Source organism: Amblyomma americanum, chromosome 9 (assembly GCF_052857255.1).
Source record: "Amblyomma americanum isolate KBUSLIRL-KWMA chromosome 9, ASM5285725v1, whole genome shotgun sequence".
NCBI lineage: Eukaryota > Metazoa > Arthropoda > Arachnida > Ixodida > Ixodidae > Amblyomma > Amblyomma americanum.
The window spans coordinates 146990011-147007583 of record NC_135505.1 but is presented as its reverse complement, the minus strand read 5'-3'; the positions used below and the strand labels follow the sequence as shown (position 1 = coordinate 147007583).

At 47.5% G+C, this 17573-nt stretch overlaps 2 protein-coding genes across 2 annotated transcripts; one reads left to right on the top strand and one right to left on the bottom strand.

The window, feature by feature from the left end:
- Window positions 1–1084: 1084 nt before the first annotated feature.
- Window positions 1085–2774, top strand: LOC144104794 (protein FAM177B). The gene is made up of 2 exons (XM_077637979.1): window positions 1085–1332; window positions 1406–2774. The coding sequence occupies exons 1-2, from the start codon at window positions 1195–1197 to the stop codon at window positions 1661–1663; spliced, it is 396 nt and encodes a 131-aa protein (XP_077494105.1). The 5' UTR covers window positions 1085–1194; the 3' UTR covers window positions 1664–2774.
- Window positions 2775–7991: 5217 nt separating this feature from the next.
- Window positions 7992–17486, bottom strand: LOC144104792 (mitogen-activated protein kinase kinase kinase 9-like). Its single transcript, XM_077637977.1, has 5 exons — window positions 16265–17486; window positions 13351–13508; window positions 10974–11238; window positions 10047–10169; window positions 7992–9141 (listed from the first exon to the last, which is right to left on the bottom strand). Exons 1-5 carry the CDS (start codon window positions 17217–17219, stop codon window positions 8369–8371), a joined length of 2274 nt encoding a protein of 757 aa, XP_077494103.1. The 5' UTR covers window positions 17220–17486; the 3' UTR covers window positions 7992–8368.
- Window positions 17487–17573: the final 87 nt, after the last annotated feature.

The following is a 17573-nucleotide window of genomic DNA, read 5'->3' as shown; positions in this document are numbered from 1 at the left end:
ACCCTCTTGATTCATTCATGATGTTAGTTTTGTGAATGCTATCAGCCAGCATTACCAAATTGACATACGTGATATGCTCGGAAATGGAGTAGTCAAGGGTCTTCTCACTTTACAAACAAATAGCCAGACAAATGAAAGCCTTGGATTAACCAAAGAAGAGTTCTGACTTGTGCAGCTTGTTGTTCTCCAAAAATCAGTCGCGAGTTAAATTCGGCTTGCTGTTCCTTTAAGTCTTTAATGCTGGAAGTTGATCAGTTACGCCCATTGGCACATGCTACAGGCACACCAACATTTTACTCTAAACATTGCTCCTATTTTTTCTAGGTGTTTTGTGCTGTGGTTTCTGCAACTGTCGCAAGAGCCATGTGAGAATTTCTTGCGCTTATTAGCAACAATGTGTTACATTAGCCACTCTGTTTGGTACTTAATGCATTCCTTATCCTGCATTAATCCTGATTTCTTCTTGAATTATCATGGCTACATTGTTCTGTTAAATGCAGTTGTACTCAGGCTAGGATAAGGTGTGCAGTATTTCAAAATTCAGTGAATAATTATTGCAGTAGTCGCCTCTTCTTAGGTTTGCAAATGCAAATAGGTTTGTTTGCTTTATTTGAGATTATAGTGTTGCAAGTAATGCACTTCAGTTAGTTGAGGTTGCAAACATTAACCGTGCTCAGAAGTGTGATGATTTGTTGTATTCGGTGAATGAAAATGAGGTGCTTATAGGCATGAACCCATCATGGCAAAATTGCATTTTTTATTTGCAGCAAATGCAATTTATGTTACAATTAAGTAACATTCAATGATTTGTTTATGGGCCGTCAGTGGATGCAGGTCTGACTCAACGGTCATGATTAAATGTTCCACGGATGTTGCTGAACGTTAGCAATAAACATATTTAGAGAATACTGACAGTGCCTGGACCACTAGTGCGCTTGGCTTGCCGGCGCTGCTGTGGTTCACCTGACGTCGCATTTGTGTTTCCGTTAACAATGTAAACATACGAGGTTTTTAAGCAAGACCAGGTGAATTTTGTTAAGCCCATAGTAGGGCTTTGTGACCGTTTTGTGTCTGGTTTGGCGTTCCGTAATTCGGCCGCCAAAGGTCGTCGCTGTCTCGCTACGTCAGCCGGCTCGCTATCGTCATCAATTAATTCGAACGAAGCCAAGCCGCGTCCAATCTAATCCACGAAAGATGGCCGATTCCGCAGCGTCTTCGAAACAATCGGCGCCACGTAAGTTGCTCCACTTCTGCGACGGCGTGCTCGAAGAGTGCAACTCCGAAGAAGAAGAACCAACCGCCGCAGCTGCGGCAACTACCGTTGTGGATCCGGTAAGTACTACGGTGCAGTCGCGAGTTGATGCCTGGCGGCACTGTTGCAGAACACTGCGGCGGTGACTCGCAGAGGACCCTACCTTGGGCCCCGTTCTTGCTGCACTGGGCGCTGCAGCTGGGCACCCAGGCGTTGGCCGTGTGCGACTACCTGGGCGAGCACCTGGCCAACTGGTTCGGAATCACGGCGCCCAAGTACCGCTACGAAATCGAGCACGGGGGAGACGACGAAGACGACGAGGAGCTGAAGCAGGAGCCTGGCTGGCAGAGGCCGGAGCTCGTCCAAGTCACGGCTCAGCAGCCGGCCCAACAGCAGGGTCCGCGCTACTGAGCGCGGCGAGCCAGGGCCGGTGAGGGAGAAAGGCGTCTCGCGAGATAACTGCACTCACTCCGCCGCCACCTGCACGCGAAGGCGCACGCCGACGCCACCGAGAACGCACGCACCGCGATTGCACTTGCTTTCGGCGACTGGTCTGAGCCTTTCCGTGAGCCACGGCATCTGACGCGTGACGTCTCCTCATTCCTGATGCCAGTCGATCAAAATTTAGACGCGTGTGAGTACGTATGCGTATCCGTTGTACAGATGCGAGCGGTATAAAAGGGAACGCGCTAGCCTGTGCCAGACTCACCCCGCGCCTGTGGCTGTTCTACAGATAGAAGACGCACCGATGGGCGCGCCCTGTGTCACATTTGCTTGTCGTGTGCTGTGAAGCGGGACGATAGTCGCACTGAAGAGCTCTGTCGGCTTGCACTTTTTCTTGTTTTTTTTTTTAAATTCGAGGCACTGTTCTTGAAATTGCTGCTGTTCCTAAAACTACTGCGGTCACGCCCCCCTTTTCTTAAGAGCAACAGGTGGTGCCTCCAGCTTGCAGAACAGCCAGGGGCGCGCGGTCGGCCCGCATCGGCACGCGCCCGAGTGTTCCCTTTTATATTGCTTGCACCTGTACATGTCTTTTGGGTGATGCAAGCCTGTACTGTATTTATCGTATTGGGGAGAAGCGGGGTACGCTATGGGCACCAGGCTTACCGACTGATCTTCGAGGCCTCTGTCTGAGTTCGTTGAAACTAATGAAAGGAGTTGACGTTGTAACAGAACAGTATTGACGAGTGACTGCAGTCGCATTCTTTATGATGTCAGTGCTGCCCTGACGCATTGCCAGCTGCCTTGGGCATTCCATTTATGCTCTATTTCGATATATACATGCGTGCCTAATTCAAGGTTTATGTTGCGCTTTGGCCGATATTCGTGCCAGATATTTATTCTTGCAGCCTTTTTGCTGCTTATGCTTAGCACACTTTGTTCATGCTGCAAAGATCAGGGATGCAAATCTGCCAGTAACAGCAAGCAAGGAAGGTGTTGCGTGTGCAGCTATTTTTCCTGAGTAACATGGACTGCACATTGTTTTCGCCTGTGCTTCATAATAAAGAAAACCTCAACTGAATGTTTTTGCAGTTTGAAAAGGCTGTTGTGCGCACAGTGGCCTTTTGGGTGTCCGAGTTCTGCGAAGACCTGGCGCTCAGCTGCTTACCCGAGAGACACGGATTTGATCCCGGCCGCAGTGGTCGAATTTCAATGGAGGCGAAATTCTAGAGGCTCGCGTACTGTGCGATGTCAGTGCACGTTAAGGAACCCCAGGTAATTGAAATTTCCGGAGTCCTTCACTGCGGCATTCCTCATAGCCTGAGTCGACTTGGGACGTTAAACCCCCATAAACCAAATTGCTAACTGAGGCAGAAATGGCTTATTATGTATAAATAAAATGATTCTACTATTAAACACAGAAAATAGAAAACTACAGATAATATACATGTAGATAGAGTCGAATGCAAGAGAACTGTTCTGCTGTGTTGTCAGTACAGCGTTATAAGAAAAGGAACAAGTGACACATTCTTTTAAACAAATATTTTAAGGCTGCTTGTTAGCTTTTCTAAGCCAATGAATGGATTTTAAGAGTTACAAATGTTGTTCTGAACTCATCCCTTAATTTGACTAGCAGCGACCTTGTTCAGGGAAATGCCTGGACACATTGTGTTTTATTAAGAAGTGAAACAGTTTTTGGCAAGGCTAAGTTTGAACTTAAGCAGCTATGTTAACAGGTTCTGGTTTACTTCACTGTGCCTCTAATACACTAAAACCTGAAAGTGTGGCCATTTTTTTTTTTTTTCTTAAAAATGGCATTTGCCTTAGCATTTGTTTTGGATCCAAGATGCCCGAAAAATGGAAACCTCACTTTTTGCCTGCATTCAATAGGCTATGGGGTTATCAGCACTGGCCTTTGCAACTATAAGCTTAAAATTTCGCGATATCACCCAAGAAAACTGCTGCTGCCAATTCTAGAGCTTTCCCACTTGACTGAACATTTTGTGCCCTAGTATTTATCACTGAAGTTCTTTTAAGCACTCAGTAAAATATTTTGCATTTATACACAAACCGTTCATACTTCCAGGAGAGGCACCTGTAACCATTTCAGACAAGTCGTGAGTAACTTGGAGCTCCCATTGTGTTCGTCCACTAATATTAATTCTTGATGAACAGAAAAGCATTGGCAGTGATTGCTTGTCATTTAATTTCTAGTTGGTGTTTCATAGGAAACACCACTCAGGACTTTCTGCTCTGCATCTATCTCAGCAGTGTCTTTCATAACCCAAGTGAAAAGTCCATGCTTTAGTCTAAGAAAAGTTTTGTGAGGTTTGCGGAGGTTTAGAGCTGTCGTTTTGAGAACTAGAAACATAAGTGATGTGTGTGATGGAACGTATGGTTTCAGCGGTCCATTTCAATTTTTAATCGGGATGTAGCTGTCATTGTTTTGTACTTTCCCACCACCCAACGCATCAGTTTTAATTTTTGCTGCAATTTGTGCACCTTAATATCATACACATTGGCAGGAAGTATGCAGCTTTGGTTGCTAGCAGATTTTCTACAATCTTAATTGTGCATTGCTAGCAGCGGAAGTTGCGTCTACCTTGCCTGTGTCATGCATCACCCATCGGCAAGACTGGTGGCATCCTCACCTATACAAGCAGCTAACGCCCATATTAGCGGACCCGTGTCACTCGGCATTTATCAGCTGTGGCCCACAAAACATCCTTGTGTGTGACTAGGCAACACAAGATGGCAGCACATGCAGAGCAGGAGGCATAGATTTTCTCGATGACTGCAGGTGGCACTCTTCAGTGGTGAATGGACATGCCTGGCAGGCTACTCCAGATTGGGTGGTGAAATATGAAGTGATACACACTCGCACAAAGGTTGTGCGGAAGCCGTAAACAGTCAAGTCCTCACGTGCTGCATGTGTGCCAACGTATGATTTTACTAATAGAAACTGTGCATGCGCACTATGCCTTGTTTACCTCCCCTTTATGCTGTGTGTTTAGACTTCATGTGGTATACGACCTCTGGACGTAGGTCACAGTCCTATTCATTGTGATCGTGCATCTCGTGTGGAGGCTACTCTTATTACTCTTGTAAAAGATAGCCTACATAGCCTACATGCAAACAAGTTGCACTCATTTTATTCTTCTGAAGACTACACAGACTAGTTGTCTCGAACAAATTGTGTCCCATGCACAGAGCAGGATGGCCACTTCGTGGTGGTTAGTCCAAAGTGCCGTCTTGTGGGTTGGAGAGTGATTACAGTGTCATGAATGTTCTTTCAGCAGTTATTGCACTGTTGCGGCCAATTTAGTGATAATAAGTTTGTGCTGATCAAAAGCCATGATTGCCAGGCTTTTATATTCACAACAGCAGCCACCCGTTTTCAGCATATTTTCGGTACACAGCAGATGCAGCTTTACTGAAAATCCTGTGCACTCCTCATCAATTCCCATCTCACTTCATTACATTGTGTGTAAAGGAGTATGGATACATAACTTTTGGGTGCTTATTTTCTTCTTCGTAACGATGCATGAAGCATTATTATACGTGGATTACCACATGGTATTCTCCTACAACTGCTAAATGATTTATAATCGAATTTCTCTCTCGTGCTGTTTCAATTTTGGTTCCAACAGCTGAGCAATGACTGACTCCAAAGTGTGCTTATAGGTCACACGAGACATAAAAAAACTGCGATATAATTGCTGATTCTTTATTTGAATTCACTACCATTCTAAAGGCAGCCTACCTCAAGAGCCGGAGTGACAGTGAATGTAGAAACGTTGATTATATTGCAGTTTTTCGTGCCTCACGTGACCTATAAGCACACTTTGACGACAAAGTCATCGTTCAGCTGTTGAAACCAAAACCGAAACAGCATTACAGAAAAATTCAATTATAAATTATTTAGCGGTCATGGGTAAATACTGCATATTGACTCATGTATAGCATTGTCTTCCGCGTCACTATAGAGAAGAAAACATGCCACCAAAATAGGCGCCTGGACTGGTTTAAAGGACTATAGACACTTAATTTTACTGTGCATTTTCTTCTTTCAAACGATGCGTTAGACATTAGAATACATAAATTACTGGGTAGTATTTGCCTACAACCGCTAAATAATTTATAATTGAATTTCTTCTCTCATGCTGTTTCAATTTCATCAACCGACCGACGACTGTGACATCAAGTTGAAGTTTTGGTTGCGTGATCCACTAGAACTGTAATATAATTGCTGATATGTTGTTTTAATTCACTTCATTTAATCCAGCCTCTTCCAAGACCTGGAATGACAAAAATGACCTGTCAGCAATTATATTACAACTTTTCTAGAGGATCACGCGACCAAAACATCAACTTGACATCACAGTCCTCGTTCGGTCGATGAAACCGAAACAGCGTCAAGAAGAAATTCAATTGTAAATTATTTAGCGGACTTACACGAATACTATGGGGTGCTCCATGTGTACGAATGTCTAACACAAAGTTTGATAGAAGAAAACATGCAAGCAAAAATTTGGTGTCTCTAGTCCTTTAAGACATTGGTGTCCCTAGCAGTCATTACAAGAGGTGCCATATAACAATTTCTGGTTTAGTAGTAGTGCCACCAAAGCACAATTTGTAACGCTACTTTGCGACTGTCGATAGCAGCAATGTGGTGGTTTCGGGATTGGCACTGAGAAATTCAAGTTTGTAGGCACACATGCAATTTTGTTATAACAGATTCAAGGGGGAATCAAATTTTGTGCAGTGCTCAGAAGAATTCAACAGAAACTGCTGACAGTAATTCAACAAGTGTTCAAGAAAGGAAATTGCAGTGTGCTCAAATGTTTGTATGGCAGGCTCGTTTCAAATCTGCTCAGGCTCCTGCCAAGGGTGAGCTCACCGACAGGCCCATCAGCCACGCAGCAGGCAGCCCTGCATCCAATATTCAACAGCTGGGCTCGTGAGAGATGGGACTTTGTCCTATAAGGTCAACAGCCAATTCTACTGGCTGCCGTAATGTTTTGCAGCAGCACCAGGACAAAGTGCAAACACTGTACCAAATTTCAGCTACAGTAAAACTGACCGCTGCAAACGCTGCTTGCACACTGCCAAGCAGAAGGACGTGTGGTGCTTGATACCGCCATTAAACAGTCACTTGCACCACTGTGCAAGGTACGTGACAGTAATAGCAGTGGCGTGTTACTGCGGATCGATACCGTGCAATCCTACGATATGTGCCAGAACAAGGGGTTACACCTGGTGGAAACGAAGCATCAAGGATGGCAGAAACACTGTTGTATCGTGCAGTGCATTATGCCATACTGTGCAAACATGAAAGGTGCTCACTTTCACATGCAGGAACTCCTGAACAAGGTCATTGCAATGCCTTGGTATCGCAGTGCCTTAGCTGCCTTAGGTCTCATTTTTCTAGTGGTCTCTGATATCGTGCTCAAACTCTTTGTTCACGGCACTAAACACTTTGGCTTATTGAAGCACTTGCTTACCTGTTCATTCCTTGGCACCACCCACGGGCCAGTGGCCACCACATTGACGATGTATTGAAACATGGCACCGCGACTAACCAAAATATTTATAAACTTGGCGAGTGTTCACAGGGTTTTCTCCCTCTCGACCATCACTATGGTCAGACGTCATGCAGTTTTTGCGGCACCGAATACCACAGAATGTGCCGTTTTACAGCTGTTGATGTGAAGACACTTCCTAGAATTTAGCCCAGAAATGGCCGACACACTGCAAATGGCTTAAACATTTATGCCCTTTCCTCAGAAACGTTGTTGGTGTGCAGTGGCATATTCGTTTGCAAGTACAAAAGAAGCTTTGTTACATTTTGTTACATTCTTCACATTTGAATATGGCTGTTTGTGGTTATGGTGATGTTCATCCAGAAGATTGAATGTAAAATTAAAAACTTACGGTGTTTACTGTTGGAAAGTGAATAGCACTGTAGCCTAGCCTCGGAGATCTGTATTTAAAATCAGTCATCACACTTTGCTTGTGAAAAACTGCTGGTGATGGCAATGCCTGCAGTTTATTTGTTGGTCTTTATTAGCTCATAAAACCTCATGGGAAAGTATCCGCTTTGCAATTAGAATGCAGCAATCTATCGATACGGGCCAGTGTTTAAATTTCTCCTCGGTGACCCTTAGATGAACTTCCGCTAATGGATGCTTTATATATATATATATATATACACACACACATATTTAACAGCAATCTGCAGGACTGCTGGTAAGCCACATGCACGTTTACTTTGCCCAGGGATGAAACAGGACCAGGGTGGAGTGCAATATGATTTTTTTTTCTTCACAAGCAGCCACAGAAGACAAACCTTGTGTTTCCAGACATGTGACTGACTGTGCACCGGAATAAATGACCAAAGCTGAGGTTCACAAAACTTCACAGTCCCAGCCTTGCCAAGTCTGGTACAGAGTCTGTCAAGCTGTCAGCTTGCTGCACGCACAAGATGACGACGAATGACGGAGGGCACAGATTCTTCCGTCACAGAGGCGCTCGAAGGTGTGCAGCACGACAGGAAAGGGGGCGGGGGACATTATTACGAAAAAAAATAATAGGAGCGTGGAATGTGAGGTTTTGTTCGTCGTCGTCGTGCCTGGCAGTGTCCTGGAATGTTTCACAACATGGGCAGAGACTAGCTCACAGGGAGAGCGGCTCGGCGGGGTCGCTGGTGCCGGCCGCGCGGCTGCATGTGGCTGGCTCGGTGCCGACGCCAACAGTGAAGCGTACGCGCGACTCGCTGCTGGGTGTGGGGAGCGGGCGGGGTCTCTGCCTCGGCGACCACACCTCGAGGCGGCCCTCGGGCGGCGACAGGGGCGGGCCCGAGCTGCTCGCCGAGCTGACGTATGCCTGGTCGCTCGAGCTGTCGTTGGACGCCGTTGACGATTTTCGGCGGCCAAATGGCGACAGCGGGCACCGGGTAATGTTGGCATCTAGGCTGAGCTGCTGCCTGTGGCCATGGAAGGTGTTGAGCGCAGCGACCGCGGCTGCCTGTTCGTTGGCCGCGGCGCAGACGGGGTACAGCGGGACGTCCTCGGGGGCTCCTCCCGCGGTGCCCAGTCGTGGGTGGGTGCGCGGCGCAAGGCGGACGTCAAAGCCAGCGCCCGGCGCGGCCAGCAGCGCGCCCGCGTTGAAGAGCAGCAGCTCGGTGCCGCGTCGCAGGCAAGGCGGCCGTCGCGGAGGGGACGATTTGGAGGAAGACGACACATTGGTAGCAGACGTGCCGGCCAGCAAGGGCGTCACCATTGATGCTTGGTCATCGTCGTCCCCGCGGGGCAAGTTTGGCGCCGAACGAGACCAGCGCTTGTTGGCGTCAACCAGCAGGTGCTTCCGGGTACGGGGGCTCTGGCGCTCACGCTGGTGCACAGAGCTGGGGCCCCAAGTCTTGCCCTTGAGACCCCCATCAGGCGGCACTGTACCAAGCACAGGCATATGGCATTAAGCACTTGCTGTGTAAAATGCTATTTGTAGTGACACCAATCTGACATTTAAGCTTGTGGCATGCCTGATTTAATGCAGGAAATAAGGAAGTTTAGACAATATTCTCCTGCCCTCATTTCTCTGCAATCGCTGGTTGGGAAGCGTGGAGATTCCCCACTTCTGCTCACCCCAAGAAAAATAGACTGCCATGCTCACAGCCCCCTCCTACCCAGTTTTATCAGCTTCACCTTAGCTTACTACTCCTTGGACAAAATGCAACTGTCAGTGCCTCCCGTGTTCACGTTCCCAAGAGAATCGAAGCTCCTAAACAAGTTATAACATTTTAAAAAATTCCTTTCTCCTCTTTGACAAAACACACGTCTAATCTTGCATTTGGTACATGGCCGCCTTAGTTGTTCATGTGTTATAAACTAATTATCCAGCTCTACCAGAGGCCCTTCAGAGACCACAGTGAGCCACGTGCCACAGAGGACTACGACCACAAAACACACATCATGCATTTAACATGCGAAATCAGAAAGACAGTTTACAGCTAAAGGGGACTGCAACATCATTCTAAGTGACGAAGTGCTCAACGGCACACCACGCACTGAATTTGAGGCAACCAACTTGCATATCGCAATGAGCTAGTAACAAGGTATGCGCATGCAGAATGCTTTATGCAACAACAATTGCGTTCTTTTTCTTTTACGAAAGCAACAACTCTGAATGCAGAATACAATGCACGTAACAGTAATTATATTTCCTGATAAAAACAATATTCCAAGTTACAGTTAACTTCCTGATAAAAACAATATTCCAAGTTACAGTTAACTTCAGCCATTACTTCTTTAGCACGGCACAACCGCACAAATATCCTGCAAGGGTGTGTACGCACAAGCATAGGCCCTCAATCGTGGCAGGCTGGGTGAGGCAGGAGGGCTCTCAGGACTGGCCGGCATCCGTAGAGACCGGAAGTCGTGCGTCGGCGTGTGCTGCACCGTGATGTTGTGCCGGAAGTCTGCAGCCATGAAAAGGGTCACTTAGCAAGAAACTTCTAAATGTGGCGGCAAAAAGTGCCATGAACGGCATTTGTTCGAGACAACCATACTTACAGCCATTAACTAGGCTCTTCAACCTGAGAAAGCAGTGAACAAAGAGTACAGTTACACATGCTGCTAACTGTCTCTTTTTTTTTTAAATCGAACTAACACAATGAATATAAATGCACAAGCAGCACTGTATATAACATAGGAGTGACATGGTAAAAATCCTAAAAGTAGGCTCTTGTCTGCAGGAATAAAATGCATCTTTACTCGGGGCATACCCATAAGTTGTCACTTGAGTGCCGTGCCAGAAAAGGGGTCAGTATATTGCACCATGCTGTCTATTTAAAGCACCACTTGATCCAGCTTCATGATACCAGCTGTCAGCTTTCTGGCTGTCTCCAGTTTAAAGCATCTGGTCCACACCAGTAGACAGCTGACGTTCAACCTAGAGGAGAGACTAATTTTCCCTCCAGTAACGAACCTGAGAAAGGCAGAATGCTTTTCCCATGCAGCAAGCTGGCTACGTGTTCAAAGTATATGCCAATCATCTTGAAACTTGCGTATCGAGACAGGGAAGCACCCTACACACACTTATGAAACATGATAAACATTAATTTGCCATTCTCTAACTGAAATGGCAACATGTCCACTTGGCATCCTTGAAGGAATCTGTTCAAAAATAAGGTTAGTTTTAACTGGCTCCTTTCAAATTCGTTTGTTCAATTCTCTGCATACTCAAAAGTCTAACAGCAGGTAAGAAGAAGGAGTGGGCGTACCAGAGGGTGAGCTGATCTGGGTGCCTGCCTTGAGCAGTCGCAGCCGGGACTTGCGGAAATGTCCCCCACGTTTGCGGGGCGTCGGCGGAGCGTGCTCCTGCTGGGCCAGGATCATGACGTTGAGCTCACGCTCGAGCAGGTTGATCTCGCGCTCGGCCAGCTCCTGCTCCCGCTGGCGCAGCAGGGCCTCCTGCAGCTTCTGCTGCACGAAGGCACGGTGCAGCTCCTCCTCACGGCACCGCAGCTCCTTCTCACGGCAGCGCACCTGCACAGGAGTACACATGCACACATCATCGAAAGTTCGCCAGAGAAATGACAAAAAACAATGCGCACACACAGGGTGCCAACATGGGGACAAGTGAGAGCACTGACACAGCAAGTTTTCGATGGGATTTTCCCGTTTTCAGGGAACTTTAGGACTAAAATTTTGCCAAATGAGAATCTTTATGGGCTCTCAGGGAACTTTAAGAACTGAAAATTTTACGTGACAGCTCGTGTACAGCTCGTTCAGTCTAAAAACCGTCGGCGTAGTCACCACTTGTCTGAAATAATCGGGGCCATATAAAATAAACTATTATGTCAACAGTTCGCCGCAGAATGTTCCGGGTGGTGCCGTGTGATTCAGCGTTTCGTGCAGCATAGAGTAGTTACTAGTTTAGTTAGAGCCTAGCTAGTGGCAGGGATTCGAACTGGCAACCTATAGTCAGGGGGGGCTGCGTAAAAAAAAATCTTATCACAGTAATTTGTGGTTCTAGAGATTGATGATTGATTGGTGTGTAATTGCACTTGCAATTTGCACTAACGAGCTTGTGCAATGGATCACACACAGTGGAATAATAAATATACAGGATATACAGGAGCGGAAGCTTCCCATTAGTGCAAGACGAGGACATCACATCAAAAACTGGAACCATAATGGACACTCACACAGAGGTGGCGACACCCTGTGGTGCAGAATGAAAGCCCCCCCCCCCCGTATATGGTATACTCTACAAGGTCTCTGCATGAAGGTTTTGTCAGAACTGGCACAAGAAAAGGCTAAACAAGAGTGCAATGACAGTTGTTTTTAGAGCTAGGAGTCATCAGTTGCAAATGCCACTTCCACTTTCCAGCCAATAGGCATTTGTTTTGGTTTTTTGAGGAAAGGAAATAGTGCAGTAATTGTCTCGCATTTCATTGGACGCCCAAACCACACTGTAAGGGAAGGGAGGAAGGTGTGAGTGAAAGAAGGAAGAGGTGCCGTGATTTTGACCACCTGGAGATCTTTAATGTGCAATGGCATCCCACAGCACACTGGCGCCTTTTCTATTTGCCTCCATCAAAATGCGGTCACCATTGCTGAAATGAAAACCCTAGAAAATGATTAAATTAGAGTTTAGTTACAGTTTTGCTTAACTGATCTACATGAGGACTGAAGTGCACTCCTATACCCAGCTCCTGATCATAAAGCGGCTTCCAACTTCATCCTGCCTAATACTGTGCACTTGCGACTTAGCGTGGTTAGGCCAAATGCGAATTACGTGCTCTCGCACTTTGGTTTTTCACTTCAGTTTCAGTTTTGGTTCAAGGCTCGGTTTAAGAGGGCAGTGCAATAGCAGTGTTGTGGATCCATCACGCACAGAATGAAATTGATGAAGACAGAATCCGAAGCACAGCACGAGAGACTGGCAGTTAAACACACGGGATGTTCGGCTGCGGCGACGTAGTAGTCTAATGCAATGGCCAGTGAAGCTGGTCTGTTCGCGCTGCCGCAGGTTCAAAACCCATTCGCTGCCATAAAGTGTTTTGCACAGCTGGCCTAAACTGGCAGGTAGACCACAACCCAGTGGGCCACTTGCCAGAGGCTTCAGACAGGTAAGGATTGTTAAAAAGATTGGGGCTTTTAGTGCTAGTGCACTTTTCAAAAAACTTTGGGCAGGTGGCTGACTGGCCCTCTCCATTTATTTCAAATTTGCACTAGCTGCAGGCATGAGTGACTGCCTACAGACAAACCGGTTGCTTGCTTTATTATCCAAGTTCACAGACACACTGAAGGCAAAACTGAGCATTTTTGTTTTCTGGGCCACGATGGACCCATGACCATGTTCATGTCTCATGGCCACAACAGTTTCATCTCTCTTCTCATCTGCTCCCTTTATTCTTTACCAAATGTATCGTAGGCAGCTGGGCATTATGCACGGGTAACCCCCCTGAATCCCAACCACTATGCATCAAAACGTTTTTTTTCCATCACAATGTTTCACAGAAAAAAGCACTATTCACTGTCTACTCGTGTGTTTCTGGAACACAAACTGCATCATACTATCCAAGCTGTTCCATGGCCTTTTACAACGACCAGGAACATAGAAGGAAGAACAGCAAATGAATGTGCTCGCACCTCCTCAAAGAGGTGCGCAATCTCGTGGCGCCAGTCCTCCTGGAGCGTGTGGAACGACTCGTGTGGTGTGCTCATGAAAGGTGACTGAGTGATCTTCTCCAGTTCCGTCAGGATGGCCGTGAATGACGGACGTTCATGGGGGTCCGAGCTCCAGCATGCTGCAGCAACCAGGGAACAAGACAGTGCTTACTTGCATATGATACTCCTCTAGCAACAAGCTCGAGGCAAAGTGACAGTTTGCCCACAGTTTTCTCAAAGTACGGCAAGCGGCAAGTATTGGAAAGTAAACGTATCCCTTTGGTTAGCCACACAGCAACGGCCTCAAATTATATGCCCACGAATATACATGGAGCAGGCATATTACCAATGCACCACTTCTGGATGGCTCTCACGTAGAATCAAGTGGGTTCGTCCACGAGCCAAGCTTTCATGTACTGTCCTCCATCTTTCAATCAATTGGCAGTGTAACGCTACCCATGAGTCTGAGGCGACAGCACCCAATAGCTTGCTGTTCTTGCATGTTCACAAGCTAACTGAATGGGTATGGGAGCCGTTGTTTCACACTTGAAGCTTCCACCCCACTGCCAAGTACAGTGCAGGACAAGTACAGTGCACGAGGCTAGTAAGACAAAGGAAATGCTGTAAAGTCATGTACCTCGGGCACATGGTGATTAAAGATCTTAGCCCTAACAAAAGTGAGAAAAACACTGAAAAGCTCGAAGTTGATACACTCCGTGAATGCATCACAGTCCGTGGGCACGCGTGTATCAGCGTGCTGCCTGTGGGTTGAAGCCCCATGTGCTGAGAAACCTGGGACAAATAAATGAATAGAATGACTGACTGCTTCTGCAGGTTACCTTTAACAGTTTCTGTAACACGTTTGACTGCTGTTAGTCATTACAATTTTAATTAACCACCTTTATCTGTTGCTGATTGTTGTGATTTTTTTCTCCATTTTTTATCTCCTCCTGCCATAGCCTGATGCGAGGCTGCAGTACATAAAAAAATAAACATGCGTTGTAATGATGCGTTAGACATTAGTGTACATGAATCATCCTGTGGTGTTCACCTATGATTACAAAATAATTCGTAATTGAATTTCTTCTCTGATGCTGTTTTGATTTCAATTTCAACAATCGAACGATGGCTTTCACATGAAAGGTTGGTTTAGGTCATGTGAGCATTGAAAAGAACTGCAATATTTTGGCAGATATGTCATTTTAAATGACTACAATGCTTGAACTAGCCTGCTTCCAAAGGACAGAATGACAACAAACAATGCAGCAGCGATGTACATCGCAAATTTTTCATGCCTTACATGACCTATACTCACCTTTGACGTAGCAGCCATCACTCAGCTGTTGAAACAAACAGTACGAGAGAAGAACTTTAATTGTATATTATTTAGTGGTGGTAGGCGAATACAAAGCAGTGATCCATGTATACTAATGTCTAAAGCGTCAATACAAAAGAAAACATGCAACTAAAATTAGGTGTCTGTACTGCTGTAAACAAAGCCCTACTTTTGTTTTAATATTACAGAAGCCACACTTTTTTATCTGCAAGGTATGGTTTCTGTCACAGCAGACACTGCGCATATAATTCTTCACTTTCCTCAGTACCTCCAGTAACATTATTTAACTACATACTATATGTTCTACAACTATTGGTGCTACAGTTGACATGTGGCCGACAAACAAACTATTGGACTCACGAAAAGAAACATTCAGCAAAGCAACAGAACGCCTTTTCTACCATCTCTTTTGAAGCAGCACTGATCTTCAGTTTGTTCAAGCTTTCCCTCACCTAGACAAATGACAGCTGCTTTCGTTCTCGGTTCTCAAATAAATGAGAAAACAAAACCGATCTTCGTGCAGCAAAGAACAGGCTTTCCAGAATCCGCATTTTACACAACTAAGCAGAGTTTCGCTGAGCTTGATGTGCTTCTCATTCACTGCCTCAGGCTACATGGATTCAGCATGCTGGCAACCTGTGTTGAAGTCTTCACAAGTCGGTCTGTTTTTTTTTGTTCACAAGGAGGTGGAGCAAATAGGCAGCATGACCAGTGCAGATACAACAAATTGATCGAACCAGCTGATATTTCGGATATAAAAGTTATGTAACAGGACAGATTACATTTAGGCCAATTTGCTGCAGGCCAGTGCAAGCAACCAACAGAACATGAACATCTAGAATGCAAATGAATTGAGTGAAATATTTGTAGATACATCGACACACATAGAAATGCACCTAGAATGCAAATGAATTGAGTGAAATATTTGTAGATACATTGACACACATAGAAATGCACTGTTCATACTGCCAAGCCTCGCTCCAAGTTGAATCCACAATATATTAAAACAATTGCAAGCAAGCACACAGCTTGTCCACAGAATGACACCTATTGGACCTCCCTTTAAAAAATGTGACATGTACAAGGGAGTTTCTCCACCAGCACGTCTTTAGTGTCCCTCTACAGGAACTTTCACTTGCTGAATCGGTCCAAGAAATTTCATTTTGTTTGCACAAAGCAAAGAACTAGACAGGAATCTGCTATCAGCACCAGATTAAATGTGAACAAGACAACTGAAATGCGCGTAGCAAAAGGAGAAAATTTGATCTATAGACACTAAATATTAGTGCAGCTGATCATCATATCACAGGTGACAAACTGCTCTTTGTCCGTATTAATAGACCGTGCCTGTACTACCTCTCGAGCAGCCAACATTTTTTTCTGTTTTTGTATTCATGTTCAGCTCTCCTTTGCACATTTGGTTTCGTGGGACGCTCATGGTACATTCTTTGTTCTGGACTTAGTAGCAGAAGGATATTTGGTACAGTGGCCGTATCACTACCGATTACAGGCCATGATGTGTTGGTGTCTACAACCTCAGGGTCGAGCTGCACGAGCTACCTTGCATGAGCTGGGAGAAGGGCGCCGGGCAGGTGGACGGGATAGGTAGCGTCAGCTTGTTGACAGCAACGCCGTAGGCGACGGCCAGGGCGTCGATGCCCTTGTAGGGCGTCTCTCCCGTCAGCAGCTCCCAGAGGAGCACGCCGTAGCTCCAGACGTCGCTGGCGCGCGAGAAAGTGGACGACTTGATCACCTCGGGCGCCATCCAGGCGTAGGTGCCGGCGGTCGACATGCGCGTGGTGCCGGTCACCTGGCGCGCCAGCCCGAAGTCGGTGATCTTGAGCGTCTTGCGGCTGCTGTGCTCCGAGTAGGGCTCGCTGAGCAGCACGTTGCTCGACTTGAGGTCGCGGTGGATGAGCGACGCCTCGCCGTGCAGATACTGCATGCCCCGCGCGATCTGCACGGCCCAGTCGACCAGCACCTCGGGCGGCACACGCCGGCCCGCCAGCACGCGGTTGAGCGGGCCGCCGCGCGCGTACTCCATCACCAGGCACAGGTTGGGCGGCTCGAGGCACACGCCCAGCAGGCTGACCACGTTCGGGTGCGCCAGGCGCCAGAAGAGCTGCGCCTCCTGGCGCACGCTCTGCGCCGCGGCGCCCACGTCCTCGTCGGGGTCCTGGCGGGCCGCCTTGACGGCCACCTCCTGGCCCCGCCACAGGCCGCGGTACACCTTGCCGAAGCCGCCCACGCCGATGACCTCCTCGAGCTCGAGCTCGCCGAACGCGATCTCGCGCGGCCGCGACTCGAGCGCCTGCACGAAGTTGCAGGGGAAGATGCCCACCCGGTCGCCGATCTTGCCCGTCCACCAGCCGTCGTCGCCCGAGATGCGCGCATCCTTGGACAGCACCTCGACCGTCTGGCCCCGGCGCAGCGACAGCTCGTCGTCGCCCGACGCCTCGTAGTCGTACGCGGCCGTCCACAGCTCGGGCCCATTGCGCTTCCACGACGAGGCCATCCGCTACGCCGACGATGGCATCGCCCAGGGGTCCCGGCCCGGGGCACACTTATTTACATAGCATTAGGGTTACTGTCACGAGCACGCCACCGCACACGGCACCACGACGATGCCCCGCTGCCGCCGCTCCCGTCGCCGGTCGCATGCGTTGTGCATTCTCCCCGGACACGACGAGCCGTCAGCGACGCCGAACCGTTGACAGGATCCGAGCACTAGCGTCAGCCCGATGCGCCGCCGCCATTCTTCCCAAGCTTCGAGCCCAGCTGTGCTGCCCCACCGCGGCGCCAGCGGCGCTGTCACTCGCTGAAATCCTAATGTTACCTAGTGGGGCAAGCAAAGTCGGCGTCGTGTCGG

Excerpts from the sequence above, each read along its gene's own strand:
- LOC144104794 (XM_077637979.1), top strand. The coding sequence starts at position 1,195 with ATGGCCGATTCCGCAGCGTCTTCGAAACAATCGGCGCCACGTAAGTTG. Across the intron at positions 1,333-1,405 it reads CAACTACCGTTGTGGATCCG|AGGACCCTACCTTGGGCCCC; the intron begins GTAAGTACTACG and ends GGTGACTCGCAG.
- LOC144104792 (XM_077637977.1), bottom strand. The coding sequence starts at position 17,219 with ATGGCCTCGTCGTGGAAGCGCAATGGGCCCGAGCTGTGGACGGCCGCG. Across the intron at positions 13,509-16,264 it reads CTTCTCCCAGCTCATGCAAG|CATGCTGGAGCTCGGACCCC; the intron begins GTAGCTCGTGCA and ends TGGTTGCTGCAG. Across the intron at positions 11,239-13,350 it reads TTGCGCACCTCTTTGAGGAG|GTGCGCTGCCGTGAGAAGGA; the intron begins GTGCGAGCACAT and ends ACTCCTGTGCAG.